The sequence below is a fragment of the Carettochelys insculpta genome, chromosome 1 (genome assembly GCF_033958435.1).
Source record: "Carettochelys insculpta isolate YL-2023 chromosome 1, ASM3395843v1, whole genome shotgun sequence".
In the NCBI taxonomy this organism is placed as follows: Eukaryota; Metazoa; Chordata; order Testudines; family Carettochelyidae; genus Carettochelys; species Carettochelys insculpta.
Window position 1 is genome coordinate 173240024 of NC_134137.1, and position 24798 is coordinate 173264821.

At 44.6% G+C, this 24798-nt stretch overlaps 1 protein-coding gene across 2 annotated transcripts in view; it reads right to left on the bottom strand.

The window, feature by feature from the left end:
* ABCG1 (ATP binding cassette subfamily G member 1) overlaps nt 1-22570 on the bottom strand; it is an 83085-nt gene extending 60515 nt beyond the window's left edge. For both annotated transcript variants that reach the window (XM_074995664.1, XM_074995673.1), the window contains exons 1-2: nt 22491-22570; nt 18630-18867 (exon numbers count right to left, since the gene is read on the bottom strand). In XM_074995664.1, the coding sequence (XP_074851765.1) occupies nt 18630-18867; nt 22491-22532 (280 nt within the window). In that variant the 5' untranslated portion in view covers nt 22533-22570. The remainder of the gene's footprint in view (nt 1-18629; nt 18868-22490) is intronic.
* Nucleotides 22571-24798: the final 2228 nt, after the last annotated feature.

The following is a 24798-nucleotide window of genomic DNA, read 5'->3' on the forward strand; positions in this document are numbered from 1 at the left end:
CAGGGTGACTGTGTTGGTGCAGGAACTCCTGCCCCTTGCTAGGAGTAAGAGAAGGGGATAAGGATATTTACTCCCATTGACCTCCCCCAGTGGAGATGAAGCAGAAGCTCAAATTAAGGTACGTTGACTCCAGCTACATAATTAACAGAGCTGGAGTTGCATATATCAATTCGACCTTCCACTTTAGTGTAGAACTAGCCTAAGAAGTGTTGAGTTGAAACTTACAGTATTTCCAATGTGGAACTGAGTTGTATAGGGGAGTAATCTGTCCACTGTCTTAAGTATAACTGCTCCCCAATTTCTCCAAAGTGACTAATGTACTTAAATATAAACAAACGACATTGTTATTAAAGTGGAAGAAAAATTAATACGCAACTATATGAATCACATTTTCATACATGTGCAGCCATTACTGATATTAACAATGTTTTTGCCTAATATGTTGAAGAATGAAATTTAATGCTGTTATAGCAAATGTTGCTATATATACACACACGTGAAAGGAAAGAAAAGGAATGGAAATTTTAGCGTCTGTTCACGGCACTCTTGAATGTTTGTGAGTACAGTGCTTAAGTAGGGAACATACCAGCTGTACTTTTCATTTTTTTTTTTTAGGCAAGATTTCACTAGTCAAGCAAAGAGATGAGCTAGTAACAATTTGGATAATGACAAAACACACAGCACATTAATTCTTTCACTGGATCACAACATTTTCTAAACAATGCTAGATAATTTTTTCAACTTGTGTGCCTCCTATTATGAGAGTCATGCTGGGTGAAGAAATGTGCAAGACCACCAAAACTACTTTTAAATAGGTTCTCCCTCAGTTATATGATTGGCTGTAAATCAATCTAGGAGTGGTGATAGTCTGTAGATATTTGTTTTCAGCTTATACCGGTCTACTATTTTTACTACAGTAATGCCAACATTACTGCAATAAAAAAAAAGATGGGATACCAGCAGAGCAGCAAGTCCAGCAGCACTAGCAGTGTTTCATAGCGTGATCATCAGCATTTGGGAGGATGAAAACATACCACAGGACCTCCGTGATGCTATTATTGTCTCCCTTTTCAAGAACAAAGGCAGCAAAGCAGAATGCGGAAACTACGGAGGCATATCCCTCCTGTCTGTTGGAGGGAGGATCATCGCCCACATCATCTTGAACCGCCTAATAGCCAGTATTTCCAAGGCAGATCTACCTGAAAGTCAACGCGGTTTTCGACCTGGCCGGAGCACAGCCGATACGGTGTTTGCTGTCAGACAAATGCAAGAGAAGTGCATTGAACAGAACATGCACCTCTATGCTGTCTTCATAGATCTGACAAAGGCATTTGATACCATCAACGGGAAAGCCCTTTGGGCCATTCCAATACGACTTGGCTGCCCAAGAAAATTTGTCCAGATTATACGCCTTTTCCATGACGAGGTGACAGGCGAAGTACTGTCTGATGGAGCCACATCAGCCCCCTTCAACATCACCAACGGCACAAAACAAGGATGTGTTCTCGCTCCTGTCTTATTTAAGCTGTTCTTTGCATGCATCCTTAACCATGCAATGAAAGATCTGGACCGAAGTATAAACTTGAAATACCGGCATGATGGTTCACTTTTTGACCTCTGTCACCTGAATGCAAAGACGAAGACCGTGCAGAAACTCCTTTCTGAGGCACTCTTTGCCGACGACTGTGCCCTTATGGCTCACACTGAAAACGATCTTCAGCACGTTGTCAACAAGTTTGCTGAGGCCTTGCAACTTTTCGGACTAACTGTCAGCCTCAAAAAGACAGAAGTTCTCCATCAACCTGCACCTGGATCAAATGCTCCTGTCCCGAGTATCTCCATTGGTGGCACTCAGCTTAAAGTAGTGGAGAACTTTAAATACCTGGGTAGTGTCATATCCAGTGATGGATCACTGGATAACGAGATCAACGCACGAATATCCAAAGCGAGCCAGGCACTTGGCTGTCTGCGTGTCAAAGTTCTAAACCACCATAACATCTGGATGTCAACAAAACTGCTTGTGTACAGAGCTGTTGTTCTCTCACCTCTTTTGCATGGGTGCGAAACATGGATACTATATAGGCGTCACATCAAGCAGCTCGAAGCATTCCACATGCACTGCCTCCGTAACATCATGAAAATCCACCGGCAAGACAAAGTGCCCAATCTTGAGGTCCTCAAAAGAGCCCAGATGACAAGCATCAAAATGATGATTATGAAGTCACAACTACGTTGGACCGGTCATGGCAGCCGCATGGATGCCAACAGAATCCCTCGCCAGCTTCTGTATGGTGAACTCTCCCAGGGCATCTGGCGTATAGGTCGTCCACAGAAACGCTACAACGATACCATCAAAACCAATCTGCAGTACAGCAGTATCAAACCTAGGGACCTTGAGGACGCCGCCAGTGACAGAACACAGTGGTGTGCAACAGTCAGAAATACCTGCCTTGCCTTTGAGAAAGATCGCCACTGGCATCTACAAGAGGAACGTGAATGATGTCTCAGAGCATCAGCAATGCACACCCCACAGATTGCAAACTTTCCATGCACCATCTGAGGCAAAATGTGCACCTCTAGAATTGGCTAATACAGTCACCAGAGGGCACACCATGAGACCAACAACAGATGATCTGCACAGGTTTGTCATCATCGGATTGATGGACTACCATTAATGCCAACATACCTCAGTCAAATTCAGTCCCAATTTTAAGCACTGTATAAAAAAATACAAAATAATGCCTACACCAAAGAATTCACAGTCTAATCACCCTGTTCTTCCAGTCCTGAGCCCCACTGTCCATTGACTGTGTTACTGTAAATTCTCTTCCTGTTTCTAGGAAACTGCTGTTCTTTGGCTTATCACCAAGCTAGGCTGAATTCTTTCCTGGCCCTGCAAATTGCATTGTCTGACCCTCTGAGTAAAGCACCTTATGATTTATCATGATGGACTGTAAACCTGACTGAACTGGCTGATATTAATGTACCTGAACTTTTAAATATCAGGGCACACTAACGAATGAAGAAGTCAGCTTTTCAGTAGGTAGGCCAAATTCTTTCCTGAGCAAACTCTATTGGCTTCAGTAGGTTTATATTAGGGACAAATTTGGTCCAGAATAGTCATTCATGAGAAGATATTCTCAACTGTTCGTTACAAACATGTCATGGTGGATCAAATTCATCTGCAATGAATCCAGATGATAACTCTTAATCTAAAATGGTACAGCATAAATCCAGATTATAACTCAATCTAAAATGGTACAGCATGAATGTCTGAGCTGAATCACAGGCTGACTCCCACGTTTGTCTTGTTCATTAAAGTCAAAGCATTTTCTATTGCCACACCTCAGATAATTTATTCCGTTGATTTATTCCAACTATTCAAAAGTTGCCACTGAGACTCAAACAAACAAGACTGATCAGGTTTGGCATGCGCTTTTGTACCCTGAACGTTTGCAGTACTTGGAATTCAGCAAACTGACATTCATGCATGGTTTGGAGAGCAAAGAATTAAAAAAAAAAAAAAAAAATTACATAAAATGGTGCAAAGTACCCAACTCCATGGTTCTTTTACTTCCCCAATGTTGTCCTGCTATTGGATGCAATCACACCGTAGAAATGTAAAATAATATTGAACTACAGGATTCAATGATTTATGGCTGCTTCAGCTCAGTAACACTTTCGCCTTTGACATGTAAGGCTATGGTTATGTAACGCTCAAATCGAATGGCAAACATTCTCCAAGAAGGTAAAATACTATTGCTTATTCTAATTGCTAATACAATAACTCACACATAGCACTAGCTCACCGTCTTGGATATTAGAACCTGTTCTAGTATAGTAGAAATGGCAAAAATTCTATTGTCCAGTTTGCTGCTGTTCACCATTATTCGAAACAAACTCAGGGCTGAAATTTTTCACACTTAAAATCTAACCCAGTGCCCACTTAATTCAATGGGAGACTTTCCATTCCCTTCAGTTGGTATTGCCTTAGGTCCCTGATCCACACTGGTTATTTATTTTAGCGAAAGCTTAAGGAAACCCATGTCAGCTAGAAGTTAAACTCCCAAATCCAGCATTTTCTCATCCAGCAACATCCGTAGTCTAACAGGACCACGGATCTTGCAGGACCAAAAGAGTCCCAGGGCTAGGAGGAGGATGACGACAGCAAGACCAGTGGTAGAGGCCCAGGGCAGGGCAGACAGAGCTGGTCTCTGGTGGCAACATGGCAGCGGGCAGCAGCCAAGGAGCCCAGGCCAGGAGCAGAGCAGGGAGCAGTTGCCCAGGCTGCTAAGCTGGCAGCGCAGGCTCATGGCAGCTCATTGCAGGGGCTGCATGGGAAGCTATGGGTGGGGCCAGGCAGGAAGCTGCTGTAAAGAAGGCTGGGGAGCCTGCTGGTGGGGGGAGAGGGGGTGAGAAAGCTGTGGCAACAACAGGGAAGGGAGCCCAGTAACAGGGGCTGAGGCTACAAGCAGGAGCAGAATTGACCACCCCAGTCCAGGACTGCTCAAATCCTGAGAGAGCCGGAAGAGGGAGGGTGAACCTGTATTAGCAAGTAAAATGTTTTTCTTTAAATTCCCATTATTCACAATTCTTGCTACCTGTATCTGAGCAGCTCTATCAAACTTACTGGGAATTGAAATTTGAAATCTAGCTGACATTCAGAATGGAATTTGGATGTTAATATCAACCTAATGCAAATTTACACAGTCAAAGAATTAGACATGGTCCAGGACCAAACACCATCCTTGTCCCATCCACAAATGAATTGAACCTTCACGCAGCGCTGTACTTACCAGATCTTTCCCTTGTGTCCTGAGGCTCCCAAAGCTCTCCGATAACAGCCAATGGCATTCATTTGTCTGAGAGTAAGAGGACTACAAACCCCACGTAGCAAATTTCAAGTTTCAACCTCAACTGATGTAAACAGCTTTTTAGAGAAAGCTGGGCCGCAATATTCATTTTCATGAATAGTCAGTCAGTAAAAAGGGTTAGTTCAAGTCAGTGGCATTTTGACCCAAATGCAATACCAACCCCAATCTGCCAATGCAAATTTTCTAATTAAGTACGTACCTGCTAACCCCTCTTCCTTTCGATTCTACATTTACTTGCTGATTAAGCACACTACATTCCCAAAACTTTATTGTTTCACGCCTTAAGCACTCAGTGAAGCAGTTGGCTCAGTGCTCGTATAAAATGAAGTAAAATTACCTAAGCTGTAACTCTGCAGTCTTGTTCGCTGAACGGATCACATGGGGATGTGGCACACATGTAATTCGGAGAAGAATTTGGCCCAACAGCCTTGCTTACAATATTAACATCTTTAAAATAACTTCTTTCCAAATTCTGTGACCATTTTAAATAACCACAGAATTTATTTTGAAGCTCCTACCTCTTTGCTTGAACCCTAAGATCTAGTCTTGAAAGTTAAGTGAAGACTGAAAATAAGCCTAATTTTCCAGGATCCTGACTATTAATAGCTCCATCTTTTCCGGTACTTTAGAAGATATGTTCAGGAATAATTACAAGAGTTGTTTATAATTAAACATGTAAAACAGAAAGTAGAGTTCTTACACAAAGGATGTAGGCTGCAAAAAGTAAATGAGAGGCAGATGGTAAATTATCCTGCAAATTCATGGTCTCTGCCATTTATTTATTTATTTATTATGAATATTGAACAAACAAGAGGTTAATTCACTTCCACTGTTACATAAGTTAACATACTGTTTTCCTAAAAGGATTTAGACTCCTTTGCCATCATCACAAATTTCTCATGACAAATGTATTGTGTAAATTATCAAGTTCTCCTGGTAAAACTGGGGGGGGGGGGGAAAAAAAAAAAAAAAAAAAATACTGAAAGCTAGAATAACTTCAAGTAAAAAAAATGGAAGACTGGGAACAAAAAGTAACTCTTAAATTTAACCACAAAGCTTTCCACAATGGTCAGACAACTGACAACAACAAAATTTGAGACTTTAAATTGCTATGGATCAACAACCATGTCATTTGCAAGTAAGTATTCTGATTTTATCAACATACTACTAATATTTAGCAAACACTAGTTTTATAGTATTTGCTGATATATCTTTGATATTTTATGTGAGAAAAAAAGGTTCCTTTTCAAAAGACAAAGAAAAAATCCATATGTTTGCCTAATGAATGAGCTGTTCTTGCTCAGACGTGTCTTAATTGAATCTAGGCTCAATCAAATTCCTGTGAATACATTATCAATGGAACACTATGGTAGGCCTCCTGATAATTAATGAGCCCAAGGGAAAAGAAATACATACATAATCTTCACAGAATAACCTTCTTAATCTTTTTTTATTACCAGCTACTGAAACAACAGCCTCTCAAAAGTCTCTTCTCTTAGGTTCAAGCCACTTGTACCTCTTTTACCCCCGTGTGATGTTTTAAATGTCTTCTTGTTTGGCACAAGGAGGGTGAACCAGAGAGCTGGCCAAAAAAAACAAATTTCAGTGAAGATTTTGAAAATGTCACAAATCATTTGTTCCGCAGTTTGCAAAACAGAATCACTTTTCATTAATTCAATATACATGGTGGAAAACGGTGAGGAAAAGTGCCACTCCCCAAGAATACCACCATTTACCCTCCTCCTTTCTCCTCATCTTCTAATTTGAAACTGAAGGGAAGGGACAAAAACCTAAACACAAATTAATTTTTTCATTGAAATGATAAAATCTATTTTTTATACGTGTTTGGGGGGTTTTGATGATTTTTTTAAAGTTAAATTTAAACTTGTTCCAGTGAGCTGTTTCTGTTTTGTTTTAAACGGATTGATTACTGATCCTTATATCTATGCCATGATGCTGGATTATGCCTTTACCCCCCAAGTAGGGGATGATACATAGATGCTCCATGATGCTCATACTGTTGGAGAAGTAGACAACCTTGCAGCACCTGCCTACTCCTACAAGGCCTAGATAGACCACACGTTAGCAAAAGAACAGAGATACTTCCTTTACCTTCATGCATGAACACGTAGTTCCATTCACAATAGAGCCCTTTGTTAGTTTTAGAGTAACTGTCATAATTTTTTTTTTTTTTTGTTAGCTGAAAAGACAAAATTCCTATCAGACTCTGCATTGAAGTCTCCGGTTATACATAAATGCATGTGTTGATTTTGTCTAAAAAAATACAATTCCTTTCAATTTTTGCACCCCACTGAGATGCACTACTGTAACTGCAGACAAATAATCTCTCATGTCCATGTTAGAGCACAGAACAATTGATTGTTCCTAACATGCACAGTACTAGGCAAGTGTCTGCCATGTAGCATGCTGATTTGAGCCCTGAAGTTATTTCCATCTAAATACTATGTTAGATTAAGTCACTTTATTTCTTCACGTACAGCTAAAATGTGCTAGCTACAGAAACCTGAAGTACCGTACTCTGCTGTTAGGGGATTTTTGTTGAATAAATTCAAGTTTTGCCTCAAAGACATTAGCTTCTGGATTTAGCCACTAGCTTTTAGTTTGTAGTACTCTCATTTTAAACTCCTATTAATACACCGCCTAAAGTTGAAGTAGTGTATAGATTTTTCTTAGCTCCTCCTTTGAAATTCTGGTTTAGATATTACTGAAAATGTTCATTTTCAAATGAACATTTTCACAGGTTTTTAAATGGGGATGTGAGAGAAATGTGTGCTGCAGTTTTATAGGCACAATTCCTCATTATAACTTAACAGGGTTGCAAGGCCAGAATCTGCCACTATAATGTAGTCCTACTGACATCAGTCAGCCGCTCTGCTGAGTAAAATACTAGTTCATGACGGTAAGTGTGGCAGACTTCATTCCCTACTGAATAAGGGCTGAACCCTGCAGTCTCACCTCCCTATTCAAGTAAACTACTCTGAAAATGAAAGTTTTGGTCTCAGATAAAACTTGGTAGATCCCATGTTTACTAGAAGGTACATTTCAAAATGACATGCAAATACAATGGTAAATAAACACACTATTAAAAACATTTGTACTACTTGGGCCAAATTCTACCCGCGGATGTGTGTACAAAGCTCATACTTCATTAGAAAGGACAATACCAATCTACAGTTAGAGTGGTGGAGTCTTAATCCTCAGACTAGCACATTCAAATGCTTCACCAAAAGTACCTTCTCTACACTCTGGGCCAAATTCTGCCGTGGAACACAGAAATATGAAAATACCTGTGTGTTGGTTCATAGTTTGAGATCAGCTCTCTTGCCTAGCTAATGCTCATCTTTGAGATAATAATGCACAGAGAGGGGAAGACTCCGATGCAAGGAGCAGATGGGTGGAAAGAGGCCGGAGCACTTAGGCAATCCCATTTATCTCATGGAGATCCAGCACTGGAGCATAATTGGGTCCCTGGCTGTGCCTAGTAGAAAGTTATTTCTGCACTGCAATCATACAGTGTGACTGCAGCTCGAGCAGGCGTACCTTAGCTTCGGTCTGGCTAGCGCAGGTCCCCAACCACTGAAGACACAGCCATATGCGCTTTAGCATAAGCTAACTCTGAAAGTAATTACCCCGGGTTTGGTGTGGGGAAACGTGTACAGCCCATGCTGCTACGGTACTGGAGCTAGCTAAGCTACTTGGGTATGTTTACATGAGCTGCAATCAGGCCCTATGAGTACAATACAGAATAGCCTAAAAGGTTTGTCTGCACTGCGTGTGAAGATCGGGTTGCCAACTTTCTAACTGCACAGAATCGAGGACCCTTGCTTCCGCCTCCTGTCCCTGTCCCCTTGCAGAGTCTCCATCCCTGCCCTGTCCCCTCTCTGGAGCCCCACCCCCCCCTCAGTCTAGCCTTTCCTCCTCCATCTCTTGATGTCCCCAGTCCTCACTCACTTTCACTGGGTCAGGGCAGGGGTTGGGTGCAGGAGGGGATGAGAGCTCCAGGGTAGGGCCAGAAATGAGCGACTCAGAGTGCAGGAGGGATTCTGGACCAGGGCATGGGTGGGCAAGAAGCAGTAATGCTCTAGCTGGAGACGCAGGATCTGGAGCAGGGCTGGGGCCAAGGGGCTTGGCACGCAGGAGGAGGTTTAGAGATGGGGCTGGGGTTTGGGGTTTGGGCTCTGGCTGGGCACTGCTTACCTCACGTAGCTCTCAATCAGCACTGCTGTGTGACTAAGGCAGGCCTCCTGCTTGACCTGACTCCATACGGCTCCCAGAAGCAGCCAGTGCATGCTGCCCCTGCAGGCACTGTCCCCCAGGTGCCACCTCCGCAGCTCCCACTGGCTGCTGTGACTGGCCAATGGGAATTGCTGTGGTGGTACGGTGCTTCACTGGCTGCCCCTCTGCCAAGGAGCCAGAGAGAAGTGCCAGCTGCTTCCAGAAGCTGCACAAAACCAGGTCAGACAGAGAGCCTGCCTTACCTCCAATGTATTGCCAACCAGACTTCTAATGGTACGGTCAGCTCTGCTGACCGGAGCTGCTAGGGGACGCCTGGCAATCAGTGTGATTGCAGCACAGGTAGGTGTATGCATGCTGGCTTTAATCCTATTAGTACAGCAACGTAGACGTGGTGGAACAGGCTTTAGTACAGGTATGCTGGGGTGGACTAAACCCCAGTGCTCAACAAGAGGCCAGCGGCCTTATCTCACCGGATCCCAGTGAGGGGAGCAGAAGAGAGGTCCTCCCAGCAGGGCAGAGTGTCTGTCTCTATGGTAGCCAATCAGGACCCAGCAGGCTGATAGAAAAGAAGCTGCTGGGCTAGGGACAGTCAGTTCCTCACAGGAGCTTGACCCAGGCAGAGGTCTATGCAGTCTGGAAGAAGAGCAGCACTTTGGACAGCTCCAAGTGCAAGCTTAACTTCGACTTGGGCAAGGTCCAGCCCCAGCAGCAGAAGACCGGCCACAAACCGAACACAAGAACTGACAGTACTATGGACAGGGATAATCAGATCCTAGCCCCAGAGCCTTGGAGACCATCAGGCAAAGACCTTGGGCAGCACCCCTTTGCCACCAAGGGCTGCTCACAAGTGAGTGGGCCCTGTTACAATAGATTAACAAAACAACAGATTAACGTCCCCTGAAGGGCTTGTACTCTGGTTGGTCACCTGAACAAATGCCTCTGTCACCATGTCTACGATGCTACTGCTACCCATTCTAGCTTTATTAAAGCCAACACAAATATGCCTACCTGCACCACAAATCAGGCAGTCGCTTGCGGTGCAGACATACCGAGTCTCTGCATTTTCAGGGTCTCTCATAATGAAGCGCTACTTTACTTGTTTCAAAATTTCTGTTAAGCAACTGATTTTTCCTGTTATTGCTCTGGGACAATTCATACCTGGACATGAATTTTGCAAAAACTATAAAACCTCTTATTTTAGCACACTAATAGAAGTCACTCAGAGTGAACAGAATAGGTTACACCCAGTCTGAGTTTTAACAAGCATTATTTAAAAAGAAAGGGGGAAAAAGGCTTGAAAAATACAGACTACAATCCAACTAACCTGCCTCACACAAATAAACTCTATGCTAAACTCCATTAGGCAAGATTCTGCCAACCTTACTCACACTGAGGGGTATCCTATTCCACAATCCCCCTGAAATCAAATGAGCAGTCCCTTTCACTTCAACAGGACCACTTGTGAAATATACACAACAAGTAATAGTCACAGAATCTGGCCCACTAAGTTGAGCAGAATCTGTCCCAAAATCTGCTACTGAAGAAAATGCGTGCAAGAGGATAACTAGGGGTTTTTAAAAGAGTCACCTCATAAAATGCCATAATTTAGTACAGTAGTTGTGATTGCTCAGTACGTTTTAACACCATTATATTAGTTTAAATATGTAAAGCCCTGCAATTCCACAGATAACTGATCTATATCTGCGGATGTGCATGCCAATACATGTGGCTCATTTGTGCAGATAGGAATAAGGATGCTGATACAGGTATATACAACACTGCAAATTTCCAGACAGCCACTTTATATCTGCAGGTATGCACATCTGCAGATGAAGATACCAACCTGGTATCCGCACATGGCTCTATGAATGCTAACAACAGTGTGCCCCTCATACTGGGTAAAATAAAATAAAATTCAAGAGTCATTTAGTTAAATGAAAATACACAGTTTTGATATCGTTAGGCACAGGGAAATTTCAGCTGATGGAAAAAAAAAAGTAAAAGGACCCTTAAAATATGTAGCTCTGGAGCTTGTTCACTAATACTGCAGTTAGAGCAAACCAGTCTAACTGGTAGAATTTAACACAGATATTAAATAAGACATTTTGCTATCTGGAATGCAAATATCTGATCAAGCAGATTCTAAAGCAGATGAATATAATCCATCTGTTCCAGAGAAAAGCAAAAGCTATCCCCACCAAGGGTGTCGGTCCTTATTGTTTTACATTTTTTCCTTTTCATCTTAGCAACAGTACATATAGCAGCCAATCAGACTGCATTTCCTCTAGCTGCAACGTCACGGTCTGAGGTTACTATAGTGCACTGACCGACAGTAACCGAGAGAGAGGAGAAAAAAAAAAAAAAGACAGTTCATGCGGCACCTCTACTGCAGTGCACCTGCTATGACAAGGACAGGCTTTTTCTAACTCCTCTAGCAGGATTAGCCAATAAATTAGGGTAAATCCTATTTTTGATCATTTGGCTTTTACAATGTCACCAAGAAAGTGAAATCTTTCTGGGTTGCAACATAAAAACAGAAAAATTAACGTTTTCTTCAAATCAATGTATCTAAATGAATTTCTAACAGAACTCTCTCTCTCTCACACACACACACACACACACACACACACACACAGAATTAGAGAACCCTAATCCAATTCTAACCTAATCTGTTTAAATCTATTTTAGCATTTTCATAGTGGGTTAAGTCACCTGAGCTTTCCACCTTAAAGAACAAAGCTTATATAATATGTACTTTTTAGCTGAAATATAAGTTATCGCAATGCTCTAATGACATTATCTCAGATGGTGATAATATTAAAAATTAAAATAACCTAAAAGCTTAACAAAAATTCTACCTTTCCCTTTCAGGCACCATCGGCCAAATTTGATTGAACTGGCCCCTTGTCTAAAGGCTTCTCCCATGGAAGGGGACGATCTTTTATTTTGCTTGATAAATTTAAGGTCAAGCATGTTACAGTCTTTTTGAGGAAGACAGTTTCTCTTGAGTCAATTGTTTTTAAAGGGATTACTGAAATATGAACGCACACGCACCAGAAATTAATGATCACATATTTTACAGAGTATGGATGTATTTATTGGCTTGTGTAATCACAATATAAATACAGTGTTTAGGAAGGTTATATTTGACTGGCTAGAATCCATTTTTATTCGGTTACTCAAGAGCAAGTTCTACTAGCCCTGCATTTCAGCATGGTGCAAATGAGTTATTACAACAGTGAAAACAATGAAAGAGGAGATAAATGTCCAACTAAAACATTGTCTAATGAACCATGAATACTGACAAGTACTAGGAAAAGTAAAACCTGAGGTATTTGGGATTTCTAACAAACAAATTATCACTACCTCCTTTGAGGAGTTATGTTGGAGTCATATTTCCATGGGATCTTCTGTCATTGATGCCTTAAAGCAGGCATGTTCAACCTGCGGCCCACAGGCCACATGCGGCCCTGGCCAGCTAGTAATGTGGCCCCACAAGATCATAAACATTATTATGTGGTTTATATACATTAACTATATTATATATTTTGTACGTGGCCCAAGACTATCTTCACTCAATGCAGCCCAGGCAAGCCAAAAGGTTGGACACCCATGCCTTAAAGTATATAGATAGATGTCCATTTTAGCACATTATAAAAGCAAATAAATAAAGATACACATGTTCATCAAGAGTGAGACAGCAAAAATCACATTTTCCTCCCTGCGACAGGGTGTGTGTAACCCTGCATTAATCAACAAAGGGTGGTGTTAACCCCATAGGTGGCAGAAGTCCCACCTCTCCAACCATGCTCCAGCTGCTGCCTCCAGTATAAAAGCGAGAAGTTCAGCTCATTGCAGGTTGACCCCTGAAGGACAAGGGGGATGTTTGGTAGAGGAGCCTATCCAGCAGCTGTGTTAGGACTGGACTGTAGGAACCAGAGACCCCGAGAAACAGAACAGAGACTTGTTGCCTATGGCCTGCCAACCAGAGTTGGAATTCCACGGAGCTGCTAATGCTGTGGGCTCTAGGGACCCTAGCTTCAGGAGACACAATAGCGAGTGGTCTCCCCTATCTACGGAAAACATGCGTGTTGCAGTGGGATCCCTTCTGACTGGGTGGTGACCATGCTTGCGCTGACAGGGCCCTGGCCAGGACCCAGTGGACCAGAGAGGGCCAGGTCCTCTTACCTTGGCAGCCCCTTACTCTGATTGTTGGGCCACATGGCCCTCATCCCAATAGCAGCTATGCTGATGGGGGCCATGAGGTGGTATAGCCCAGAACCCCCAGGGCAGCCATATTGACTCCAGCCACTGCTGTTCTCAGCCTAGGGATAGGTGACTAGCCTGTAATTGCAGTAGTAATTACAACCCTGATCTGCCCCAAACAGGCGTGGGGTGGGCATACTCTGCAACAATGCCTTTCACTTCACAAGGCTAGCCACAATCTGATCCTAAATACAATGAATTTTACCAACGTAACCTAACTCTCTATGGTGATTTTCAATGAGAGGGGAATGCCAGAAGAGTTGACATCTCAATTGGAAAACCTGACAGATTAGGCATAACAATTTAATTTCACATAGCACTAGACTGAAACTTAGTGTAAGGGCCCCAATCAATGTTCTCTAATATTTTCCATCCATGTGTTGAATGTATTTTTTTCTATGCACACCACCAGTATAAACAAAACCTAGCTCTAGGTCTTCTGCTAAGCAGCTGGTTGGCATCTGGATCTCCCAAGGGGCTGCACAACTGCACATCCTACAGGAAACACAGCACAATTCCACTGACTTAAAGGGAGTTACTTCAGGGACTGATGTGATCCAGAGTTATGCAAGACCCTCTCGTGATGGATTTCTTAATGATGCACTCCACTCATTCTAAAGAGTCTGTCATTTGTCGTGTAACTCTTTGTAAAAGTAACTGATTAATTCTACAGTCCGTTTGTCGAACAAAAAAGGAAAATGAAATTAATACATCTATTAAAAACAGATGCTAAAGCTGAGACACAAATCAATACAAGAACCATCTCGACTTAAGGTAGCCATCCTCACATTTATTCTGCACATGGATGGAAAAGATTAGAGGGAACATTGTTTGGGGCCCTTACACTACTTTTCTCTGATTGGTAAGTGTTGCTGAGCTGTAATTCTTATTGGTCCTTAGAAAAGGTAGGTGATGATATATATCATATAGATTTCTTTGAACAATATGGCTGGACACAGAACACAATGGCAGCATTGACACAAGTTGCCCCCGCTTTTGTTTGTTTGTGTCTTAATCTTAACTTTAACTTACCGTTTAGGTTGATTTGTTTAAGAACTTCAACTTCTATATATTGTTTGCATGGAAACTACAGTCTCTCATACTTACGAACATTCACTCAGTGTTAATTATTTCTCATTAAAACCAAGCAGGAAGATAAAAATCTAAACAGCAACACACTTGCTGAGTTAGATAATAAACACCATTAACACGAAAAACCACACTGACATCTGAAAAAAATCTTTTACCTATTGTTGCTACAAGTGACACCTAACACTGACTAGAAATCAAAGAAATTAGAAAGAAAAGATTAATTTCTGTTCTTTTCATCTTGTGGATTTGACAGCCATTTGCCTGATTTCTTTTTTAATTAGTCATTTACTCTTCCTGGTGGGGGTGTGCGCTGAGGGAGGATTGGCTGCAGGTGAGTTGCTGTGCACTAGGTCTTATGTAAAAACAGACTTAACCCAACCTATCTAGCCCGTAAAAAAATCTCTCCAGCATGAGGAACCACAAGCAGCAGAGCCAGCTATGTCTGGAATTCAGTCTTTGCTCTGCCAAGACACAGCTTATGGAACTTTGTTGTGCATTAGTTTCTCAACGGAAGTAAAACTGGTAACAGACTCAGGATTTTTTCTCACATAACTTATTTTTAAAATGTACCCACATCTGTTTAGTTTGTTACACAAAGCCAGTTCTATCTTGCAGAAACTCTAGCAAAGAAATCACTGACCTGATGCAAAGAAGTAGCTCTTTTGGTTAGTGTTTTCATATGTGACCAATTAAACTATTCAGTTTTTGATCTTCCGTTATCTATTTTTAGATTGTCTAGTGTAGTCGCTATTTTATTTAAACCAGTGCTCTGAGCCTGCCCCTGGTGGAGGGGGATGGGGCTGTGAGGAAGCAGTGAAGGTCTTGGTGCTCTGGTCGTCCCTAACTAGCATAATGACCCTTGAGACCCATTGGCAGCTGGCATACTTTAGAGCAATTCTGAGGCTGCTCTAAGCTGTATCAGGGTTAAAAAAAAAAAGCAAGCGGAAGCCCAACATCAGGCCTGAGGACTAACAAATGGCTCCTTGTAGCTGCCCTGCAAAGAGGTGCACACAGAACTTAGCCCTCTTTCATACATCAAGATGACGACATCATGGTTGTATACTGCCCCTGCCTAGGGCTAGCAACAAATGCATATTAGTAGCACCAGCTGCTGCAAAAATGAAAATGAATTGCCAAGAAGCAAACAAGTGCTCAGGAACGACAGAGCCAGAGGGAAAAATCTGAGCATGTTTGGTTAGGATGCTGTTCGTTTGCCCAAAAGGTGCTCATGAACATCTACATGGGAACAGAAAAACTGTTTAAAATATCAGAGATTGTTAAAAGTAAATATCAGGGTTCACTCAGGGGAGGGAAGGAGAAGCAATGATTGTGGGTGGGTGTCTGTGTGTGCAGGATGAGCTACATTAGGACCTCGACACTGTATGCACAAGTAACCATAGTTATGTGAGCAGTGGGGTAGGAGATACTCACAGGCATAGGTGTTCACAGGATCAGGGATTACATGGAGTTTCTTCACTCAGTCATTTCTAGATTATTAAAACTTGGTGAACTACCCAGGTTGGCATGATAGTGCCTGGGAAATCTGTTTATCTCACAACACTTTGTATAAAACAATGTTCAGAGGCAAGTTCACCTCAATGGATACACACCCAGCAATGGGTAAAGCTAAACTGAGACCAGGAAGTGTTATATAAAATTTCACTAACTTTTGTCTTGGGCACGGCTCAACAGCACATTTGTTATTTCCAATTAATAGAAGTACCCTACCAAGGCAAGCAACTATGCCAATTTATAGGAAACAATTCCTTGTGGAAATGTAATTTAAGTACATGAAACTCTCCTTAAAGAGTTGAATATCTTCCGTTAGATAAAGTTCCTTCCAAAAGTGTCTGCTACTGGGAATATGATAAGTCCTTTTTGTTCCTTCAAAAGTGACCATTACTCATATGAAGAAAACGAAACTTCACTAGAAAATGCAGTGAATCTCATTCTTCTCTGCTTTGCCTCTTGTGCAGCCCTTTACTAAGTGAATGCAAAGTTGATGAGAAATTTTACCATTTTACCCCCATATTTCATAAATGCAAAAGACCAGGATTGTGCAAAGCAAAGAGGAAGAGGCCAAGCCACTCTGACAGTTTTTCTGCATCCACAAAATGGAGAGGAGAATATTTGTGTACCTCCAAAGCACTGTAAGGATGTGTTACTAAATATGTATAATTGCTTGAATATGTAAGACAGTAGGTAAAGAATTAAGATGAAATCCTGGCCCCGCTGAAGTTAATGAGAGTTTCGCCATTGACCTTACTGGGGCCAGGTTTTGACCCTATACTTTACTCATTACTTTTGAAGTGGTCTGAACAACCCACTGTCTCTATGAGCACAATTTGTTGGGAAGAAATGGAAATACAGGTCTCTCTGAGCTCATGTTTCTTGACTTGGACTTATGGTCTTAGAGCAGGAGAACAATAATGGGATAACAGATAAAATAAGCAGCTGCTGACAGTATACACGAATGAATTGTGGCAAACTTTGGAGCCACATTTAACAACACTACTACTTCAGCATGAATCTGTCAAAGTAGTACCTCATTTCAATGAGATATATCATCTGGCCAACAGGCTTACAAAAATGAGCCTCTTGTGGAAGCATCCATGGAGGCAGGCCCTTATAGCCACATGATCTCCCAAAGCCAGCAGTAGCATTATTCGACTTCAGTGGCACTCCTTGTGAGCAGATTCCTTTGCAGGATCAGGACCCAGTGGATGAAATACAGCAGGACCAACACTCCCTTCACAATTCACGTAGCAGCCAAGTCCTGGGATGTACTGAATACATCGCATACATCAAAAGGAGATGCTCAGCATCTCTCAGGATCTGGACGTGTCAAGTACCACCAACTACATGGATTTGTTTTCTTCCTATATACTTTCATGCTATAAGAAGAATGATAAAGCAGCCAAGAGATGAGGATGAGCTGGCATTTCTACACACTGGGGGGCTAGATTTTCAAACAAGAAAGTCTGCCCTCAACCTTGAGTGCCTACTATCCTGCTGAAACACTCACCCCTCAGAAAGAGTTCAAAAGCTAACTGTTTGCCATTATACTCTATTAGCTAGGTAAACATGGCTTTCCTTTTGCCCTATACGTAGGACAGAAACGCATGAGATTGTAGGCTAGGCAGACTTGGCAGTCCCATAATACTGTATTTACTTGGACCGTGAGATTTAAATTTGGAATTCTCTCTAAGAACAACAGGGAATTTATCTGAACAATAAACTCCAGAGGATCACAGCGTTAATAGTTTAGATAGAATGAATTTTAATCATAGTTTTTACTTGTTTCAGCCAAGCTCTCTTAACAACCCAAATGAGTTTTTTAGGCTCCTATTGTGGCATTTACTCACTGGCTTGTGCGGACAACAGCTGTGAACTGTGCCAGCCCATGAAGAACTCTGGGAAGGACTATGTTTCAGAAGGTACAGCCTCGTCCACAGCTCACTAGGATACAAGGATAGCATGTGTGCAGAGCCCTGAGTGGACAGGAAAGTCTGTCTGTGGATACAGATCACCATGTCTCTGTGCAGACAGACTTCACTGCCCACCAGGGCTCTGTATATGTGCAGCTGTGTCTAACTGACCGGCATAGCTCATGCTTCCCAGTGCACCTGCCTAGAACTTAAAGGTGGGGAAGAGCCTCTGTACATTCTGAGGTGATCCGAACCTCCAAAGTTACCAGCAAGGAGCACTGCCTGAGCTCCCTCAAAAGCAAGGACTGCTGCTGTGCTAGTCCCCTGAGCAAGGTAGAGAGAGATGATGGTGAGGAAGGCTTCTGGTTCCCACTCTACCTCCTTCTCTTTATGTTAAGGGCCAGGCCAAGTAGTCACTTTACTCATTGTTAAACACTTCACTTTAGTTTTAAGACTGAGCGAGCTATTTATCTGCATACTTGTGCAGATTTTTCACCAGAGAAAATGCCAAGAGTCATTGCATTAAGTAGCTGTGAGACAGCCCTCAGAAAAAACACAGAGATATACTTTGATGGACCCCCCCCCCCCACCCCCGTTACTGCCTTTGCTTCATTGTATACAGCATACTACTGCCCTTCACCACCAAAGCCCACATGGGAACATAAAGACCATTTCTCTAAATATTTCTGCTAAAAATATTCATTTTCCTTACCCTTCTTCCTCCACCATGGTCCTTCCTGGATAGAATACGACAGTTCCTTAAACTCAATGTTCACAGCTGGTCTCCGGGGTAGGTAGGAGAAACGATGGGCTTCTGTTAGTGTGTGGTCCACCTTTTTTAAGCGTCCATTCAACAACCGAGCATCTTGGTTATCTGTACCACTTGAGACCACCTCATCCACTGAAACACACACTGACTTTGGCTCAGCCATAGCAGAACTGCTAACATTCTAGAAAACAGGAATACGAAACAGGAGAACTTTTCACAAACTTACCATTGGCAACAAATTTCATTAAACGTCTTCTTTCATTCCAAGAATTAATGGTTAGAGTCCTACCTGTGTCGAAGAAGGTAGATAAGAAAGAAGTGGGGTGCAGCAGTCAAAAGCGGTAGTTTCCCAAAATCTAAGCATGTATGCTGCCACCCAAGCACACACAAGACTGTCCCACTAACGTGAGTCGCTTTTTTCCCTTCTTGAAGACTGAACATTGAATGTTGCAAACACATGACTCACAGTTCTGGAAATCTGAAGGGGATGTTTTACCCATGCTCAGAAGTAAGTAAACTGGCCAGAAATCTAACAAACCCTACCAAATGTCTTAAACAGTCTGACAGTAACGGCATGTAATACGAGCAGGATAATGTGAAATTTTGTTAGACTGAGTGACCTATGATGAAACGTTTAAAAAACTGAGCAGGATTGGTTAGTCTTAAGAAAAGAAGGTGGAGGGGAACCTAAAACCAGTATTCTCATATGTTAAAGTGTCGTAGTTTCATACGTTAAACTGTTTTAAAGTGGACGGTCATCAATTCTCCTTATCCACTGAAGCCTGGGGAAGTAGTAATGGCCTTAATCTGCAGTAAGGGAGCTTTAGGCTAGATACTGGGGAAAAAACTTTCTAACCATAAGGGTAGACAGAGGTGACCAGTGTGGGGATTTGCAAGGAGGCACCAGCTACATGGCCCTGCTCAGCCCATGTCCTACCCATGCCCCTCTCACCTCTGCTCCACCTCTTCCTGTGGAAGAACGGAAGTACTCCTGGTGAGAACAGGGCAGTTCCCCGCCCCCCACTCCCCTGGAGCAGTGCAGCTGAAGAGTAGCGTGAGACAGGAAGCTCATGCTGCCCTCGGGCTGTGCCATGTGGGAGAAAGGAAGGACCTGCTCCCCCCAACTCATCAGAAGCAGCATGGTACTGATGGTGAGTGGGAGAGGCCTGACACTGGGGGTGCATGTGGCTCCCTGTGCACCCTCCTCCATGCATCCCCTAGGCAACCATCTGTCAAGAATGGTCTCGACCAGTGGTTCACCAACTGCAGGTTGGGACCCCAAAGTAACACACAATCAGTGCTCCTACTAAATTTTTACAACTGCATGTGGAATTAATTTTGTTAGGTGCATCAATATGGAGATGGTGTTTGACTGGGCAGCGCTGAGGAATTCAGTGTGGGGGAGAAGACTCGGGGCTGGGGCAGAGGGCTGGGGTGGGGTCAGGGATGAGGATTTGGGTTGTGGAAGGAGACTCAGGGCTGCAGTAGAAGGTTGGTGGGGGCGAAGGCTCCAGGTGGAGTTTCAAGCTGTGGGATGGGGTTGGAGATAAGGGTTTGGGATGCAGGCTCACGCCTGCCTTCCTTCACCACAGCAGCTTGTAATTAGATGAGAGGTGCCTCTCCTTAGCTGCAGCAGTTCTGGTGGGGCAGGCCAGAGGAACAGCACCTCTCTCCAGCTGTGGCAGCTCCAGCAAGGTGGAAGGGTGCCTCCACCCTCCTGTGCAGCCTTTGCTGTCCTGCTATGTGGCCATGCGGCCACACAGCCTGCTTAAAGGGAACTGAGGCGGTGAACCCATTTTACTGAGGTGCCTAGGGCTGGCTTAGATTTGCTGGAACCCAGGGGCAAAGTCAAAGGCTGAGCCCCACCACCAACGGCAAGGGACCTTGGCGGTGGGGCTCAGCCTTTGGCTTTGCCCCGGGTCCCAGCAAGTCTAAGCCAGCTCTGGAAAGCTCCTCTTTCCAGGGCTGAAGCCAAAGCATGAAGGCTTCAGTGCTGGGTGGTGGGGCTCAGTTTATATCCTCCTGTCCCCAGACTCAGGCAGCAGCCCTGGGGCTTTCGCTTTGGCCCTCCTGCCCTAAGCAGTAAGCTCTGGCAATCTCAGGCTTCAGTCCCCCTTCTGGAGGTTTGTAGTAATTTCCGTCGAAAGAGAGTCACAATCAGTGGTGCTGACCAGCACCCCTGGCCTCTGAGCACATGGGGGTGTGGGGCAATCACACATGCTGGAAGGGGAGAGACCAAGGATAGTCAGCCCTCAGCGCTGCCCCCTACATACACACAGCCACCTGCAGCCAGAGCAGTGCTTCGAAGGGGCCCAAAGCGCCATATACCACTGCTGCTACTTTGGCTGGAGCTCTAGTCCCCTATAAAACACCAAACCCAGGGGCAACTGTCCCCTTTGCTCCCCACCAACCTATTGGCAGACCTGGTCACCATACAATGAAATCTGAGAACCCGCAGTCGTAGTTTCCTTGGTCCTGCCTCTGAGCAGGACACTGGACTTGATGACTTCTCAAGGCCCCTTCCAGCCTAGATTTCTATAATTTTATCTTCCAGGACTCCTTGCTGTGGGCAAGGGCCACTCCTCCGAGTACGGATTTGCAGAATTGTAACCTACGCTGGAGTAAAAGGCAGAAGCATTTGCCTGTCCACGAAACAGAGAACCTGATTCTTAATGCCAGTAGGCATAGAGTCAAATCCTGTGGTTATGTTTTTTCTTTAACAAAAGCATTGTTACTAAACAATGCAAATATATTTGCACATAAGCTGATAAAGATCAAGCAACTCATCATTATGCTTCTTTATAACAGTCTCTTTTAATCGGATGAACGTTTAAATGAACAGAGTGACAAAGACGCTGCCTGCACCTTCAACCTGTTGCCTATGGTTTTATTTTCCAATTTTGTCACAGAGGTTTCTAATTGCTTCTGTTTCACAACAGGCAAAAAAACACCTTCCCATGGAAAGCAATCAATCAATCTGACCTACATGTCCCGGACTGTGAAGCGCCTCCCTTCTTTACCCCACCATCTTCTCCCCGGATAGCTCCCTTCTGTTAAAGCTGACTGGCCAGACACAAAACTCATTACCTAATAAATTGGAACGATGTGATGTTCTTCTGGAAATGTGTTTTCAAATCACAGGACGTAGTTGAGCAGGACAGAGCATGCTCAGAAGACTGTCTTATCCTCTCCCCCCCCCCTTTGTATGAGCAAGAGGTAACTATCGGTCAAACGCTCCTGGGCGCCCCTGACTTCAAACCCGGGGTGCCATAAATGACAAATCGGTGCGTCCTGCCTACTCCCACCCGGCCAGCGCCCTGTAAAACGGCAATAACCCGGCCACGACAAGAGCCCCGCGACCGACCGCTCAGTGCCCGGCGGGCGCTATTTACACCACGCCGAGCCCAAGGTGAACCCGCCGCTTCAGGGCGCAGACACATCAGTTCCCAACCCCTCGCACTGACTTAGGGCCGCACAAAACCCGGGGGTCCTCCCCCGGCTCCCGGCACACAGAGCTAGTCCCACAGGGCAGCCGGCGCATGCACGGGACAAGCATCCCGGCAAAGCGGGGTGCGCACTGGAAGCCATCGAGCCGGGGGGCGGGGGAGGTGGCTGGGCTGACCCACAGCTGGAAGAGCCCCACGCCCACCGGGGGCCCGACCTGGTGTGCAGCCAGCGCCGCCCCTGTGGGGGGGAGGGGGTCAAGCTCCGGGGAGCGCTCCTGCCCCGGCGCGCACAGGAGCCCTGCAGCAGGAGGTGTCCCCCCAGGGCGGGGCCGAGGAGGTGCCCGAGCCCTCTCCTTACCGCAGCGGTGCCCAGCGAGAGCGCTGCCGTCAGCCAGGCCATGTGCCCCGCAGCGGACAGAACGCGCCCAGCTGCTCCGCCCGGACTGTTCAGCCCCACAGCCCCGCGCCGGCAGCTCCTGGGCCGCCCTCTCCCCTCGGATTGGCTGAGCGAGGCCGGGGGGCGGGGCTGGCCTTGGGCCGCGAAACGTGCTCTTGTTTTCCTCCCCCCACCCGCCCCGCGGGCAGAGCCGGGAGCAGGGGGCGCTGATGTGTGAGGGGCGGGGGTCCCCTCCCCGCCCGACAGCAGCACGGCGCCCTCTGGCGCGGCGCACGGGGGAAGCTTTCTCCCACCCTCTGCGCCGTGGCGGCCAGCAAGGAACAGCAGAGCCCTTGCTGCAACAGGCAGTGTGGGGATCATCATAGGGAAGCTTAGCAGGTGCAGAACTTTATCACGCAACCGCTGCCGAGAGCCATGAGTCCTTAGGGTTGGGCAGTGCGTAGGGGCTGCAACTAGAAACACTGCCACACCCACTAGCCTGGAGGGGTCTCTGGCATAACTGGGGTAGCTACCCACAGGCAGGCTTGCACTTGGGATCTCTGGAGCTCAGTGCAAGAACCACTCGTGTTTGGTCTGGAAGCCTGCTGGCTCTCAGCTAAGTCAGTAGAGGAGACAGTCTGTCTCTGTGGAAGTGATCTAGGTGCCGCTCCATGGGCCAGTGAACCACACCCCTAGATGTGTGGGTTACACTGGATTTTACAGACAGTACAATGGTGCTGGGCAGCCTCAATCTGCAAATTTTTCCAGCATCTGTGGGGCATGGATACATTATCAGCGATTGCTGCTATAAATCATACATCATTATAACTTTTTACTACATGAGTACAAGACTCAGAGGAGCTGAGAACTGAAATATTGGTTCATTAATTCTAATGTCATCCTGTAAAGTCAGAAAAGCCAGTATGGGAGGGCTGGGGGCAGGGAACCACCCAGCCAGAAGCAGGGCTGGACTCTGTCAATAATCCAGGTGTGGGTGCTGATGCTGGGCAGGCTGTCATGGTACATCACAAATGCAACAGGGAGGGTTTTGTCACCAATGCCTGTGGTTCTGGGATTTCTTGCTTGTTTTTCTCAGGACAGAGAAGGAAATGCACACAATTGGGCTGCAGAATAGATAGATACATTGGAGGGTTGTGGGCTCAAAGCCAGTCCAATGTCAGTGCCAGGCAGTAGCGTGAGAGCCTGTGCATCAGTTTGTGCATGGGTGTGAGATGTGTTACATGCAAATGGGGGCTGTGGCCATAAATACAAGTTGAACCTCTCTAGTCTGGCACCCTCTGGACCTGACTGGTGCCAGACAAGAGAATTTCCTATACTATAGTTAAGACTATAGAGAGATGTAATCTGAGAGCATAGGGAGGCAAAATCTTCTGATTTTCAGTCCCAGCGCTGTCACTTATTTGTTATGCCTTGCGTAAGTTCCTAAGATTTATTTGGCTTTTGCAGCACTGAGGATCTGGCCCAGTCCTGGCCCAGGTAATATCCACATATTTAACCGCTCATTCTTATTTGTTCTAAGGGCCATTTGTACTTCCCTGGAAATTCAAGGAGCCCTGAAATGGGCATAAATTACTGCCAGAATGCCATAGAGTAGCTTTAGTGTCAGTGGGTATCTGGCCCAAAATGCCTACAACGCATTTGATAATCAAGTTTATAAACTGTTTGAAGCCTGCTAAGAGGCATTTTGTCATACTACTTACCCCACAGTGTTGTGCAGACATTAGAGTAATCTTCACAATACTTGTGAGTGGTAAGTAAGCGTTATAGCCCTCCTTTAACAATGGAGAAACAGATGGAGAGGTGATTTTTTACCCCAGGCAGTAACAAAGCTGGGACTAGAACGTTTGAGCTTCCAGCACCAAATCTTGTAATCTGTTTTACAGATATTGCTGAGTTTGTTTGCAGCCCAAATATTGAAAAAGCAAATATTTGCCTAATGTGGAATTGCAACCAAACTGTTTGCATTTCAAAAAGTGTTAAGTGTAAACCTGAACCATATTGGAAAAATGGTATCAAAATTGATTGTTCCCTACTGTTCAAAACCAGCTGTCAAGCATGGTTGGTTATGCTAAAAGGTTTTAGCTAGCTTGGTTTGGTGCACCGTTGTTGACAGAACTTAGTATTTATGTCAAGTAGATGCCTCCTGTCCCCTTAAAATGTTTGCTTTTGAGATAGCCTTCCCTCCTTCCTTTCAAAAGCTGAAAAGCATTGTAGTGTGTGTCAGTTTCGCCTGCATATGTTTAGGAGTTAGGTGGTCAGGTGGCCTTCT